The 583-nt window shown below is 65.5% G+C and overlaps 1 protein-coding gene across 1 annotated transcript in view; it reads left to right on the forward strand.

Annotated features, from left to right (window-relative positions):
* LOC103782626 (vacuolar protein sorting-associated protein 4A-like) overlaps window positions 1-568 on the forward strand; it is a gene marked incomplete at both ends in the record, with an annotated part of 782 nt that extends 214 nt beyond the window's left edge. Inside the window, 2 exons of the mRNA XM_008950406.1 lie at window positions 18-201; window positions 460-568. Of these exons, the coding sequence (XP_008948654.1) occupies window positions 18-201; window positions 460-568 (293 nt within the window). The remainder of the gene's footprint in view (window positions 1-17; window positions 202-459) is intronic.
* Window positions 569-583: the final 15 nt, after the last annotated feature.

A 583-nucleotide genomic window follows, 5' to 3' on the forward strand; every position in this document is an offset into this window, starting at 1 on the left:
GGCTGTGTTGGCGTCAGCTGTGACCCCGCTTGCCTCTGTCGCAGGGAAGCGCACGCCGTGGCGAGGGATCCTGCTCTTCGGGCCCCCCGGCACCGGCAAGTCCTACTTGTCCAAGGCTGTGGCCACTGAAGCAAACAACTCCACCTTCTTCTCTGTGTCGTCCTCCGACCTGATGTCGAAGTGGCTGGGAGAGAGCGAGAAGTGAGCTGGTGGCAGGGACGGGTGGCCGCTGCAGGCCGGCTCCTGGTGCCCCCACCGGCTGTGCGGGCACGGCAGCGGTGAACGCCGGTGACAGGTCCCAGGGGAGAGCAGGGGCTCTCCCGAAACTTGGCCCATCTCCCAGCATGGCACTGGGTGCCAGGGTGGTGGGAAGAGCCGACGGCACACAGGGCTCCTTGCCCTGGGGTGCTCTGTGTGGCACTAGAAGTCCCTGACCCTGTCCCCTGCCTTTGCTCCCAGGCTGGTGAAGAACCTCTTTGAGCTGGCGAGGCAGCACAAACCCTCCATCATCTTCATCGACGAGGTGGACTCGCTGTGCGGCTCCCGCAACGAGAACGAGAGCGAGGCGGCGCGGCGCATCAAG

Source organism: Merops nubicus, unplaced genomic scaffold (genome assembly GCF_000691845.1).
Source record: "Merops nubicus isolate BGI_N331 unplaced genomic scaffold, ASM69184v1 scaffold40290, whole genome shotgun sequence".
Classification (NCBI taxonomy): domain Eukaryota; kingdom Metazoa; phylum Chordata; class Aves; order Coraciiformes; family Meropidae; genus Merops; species Merops nubicus.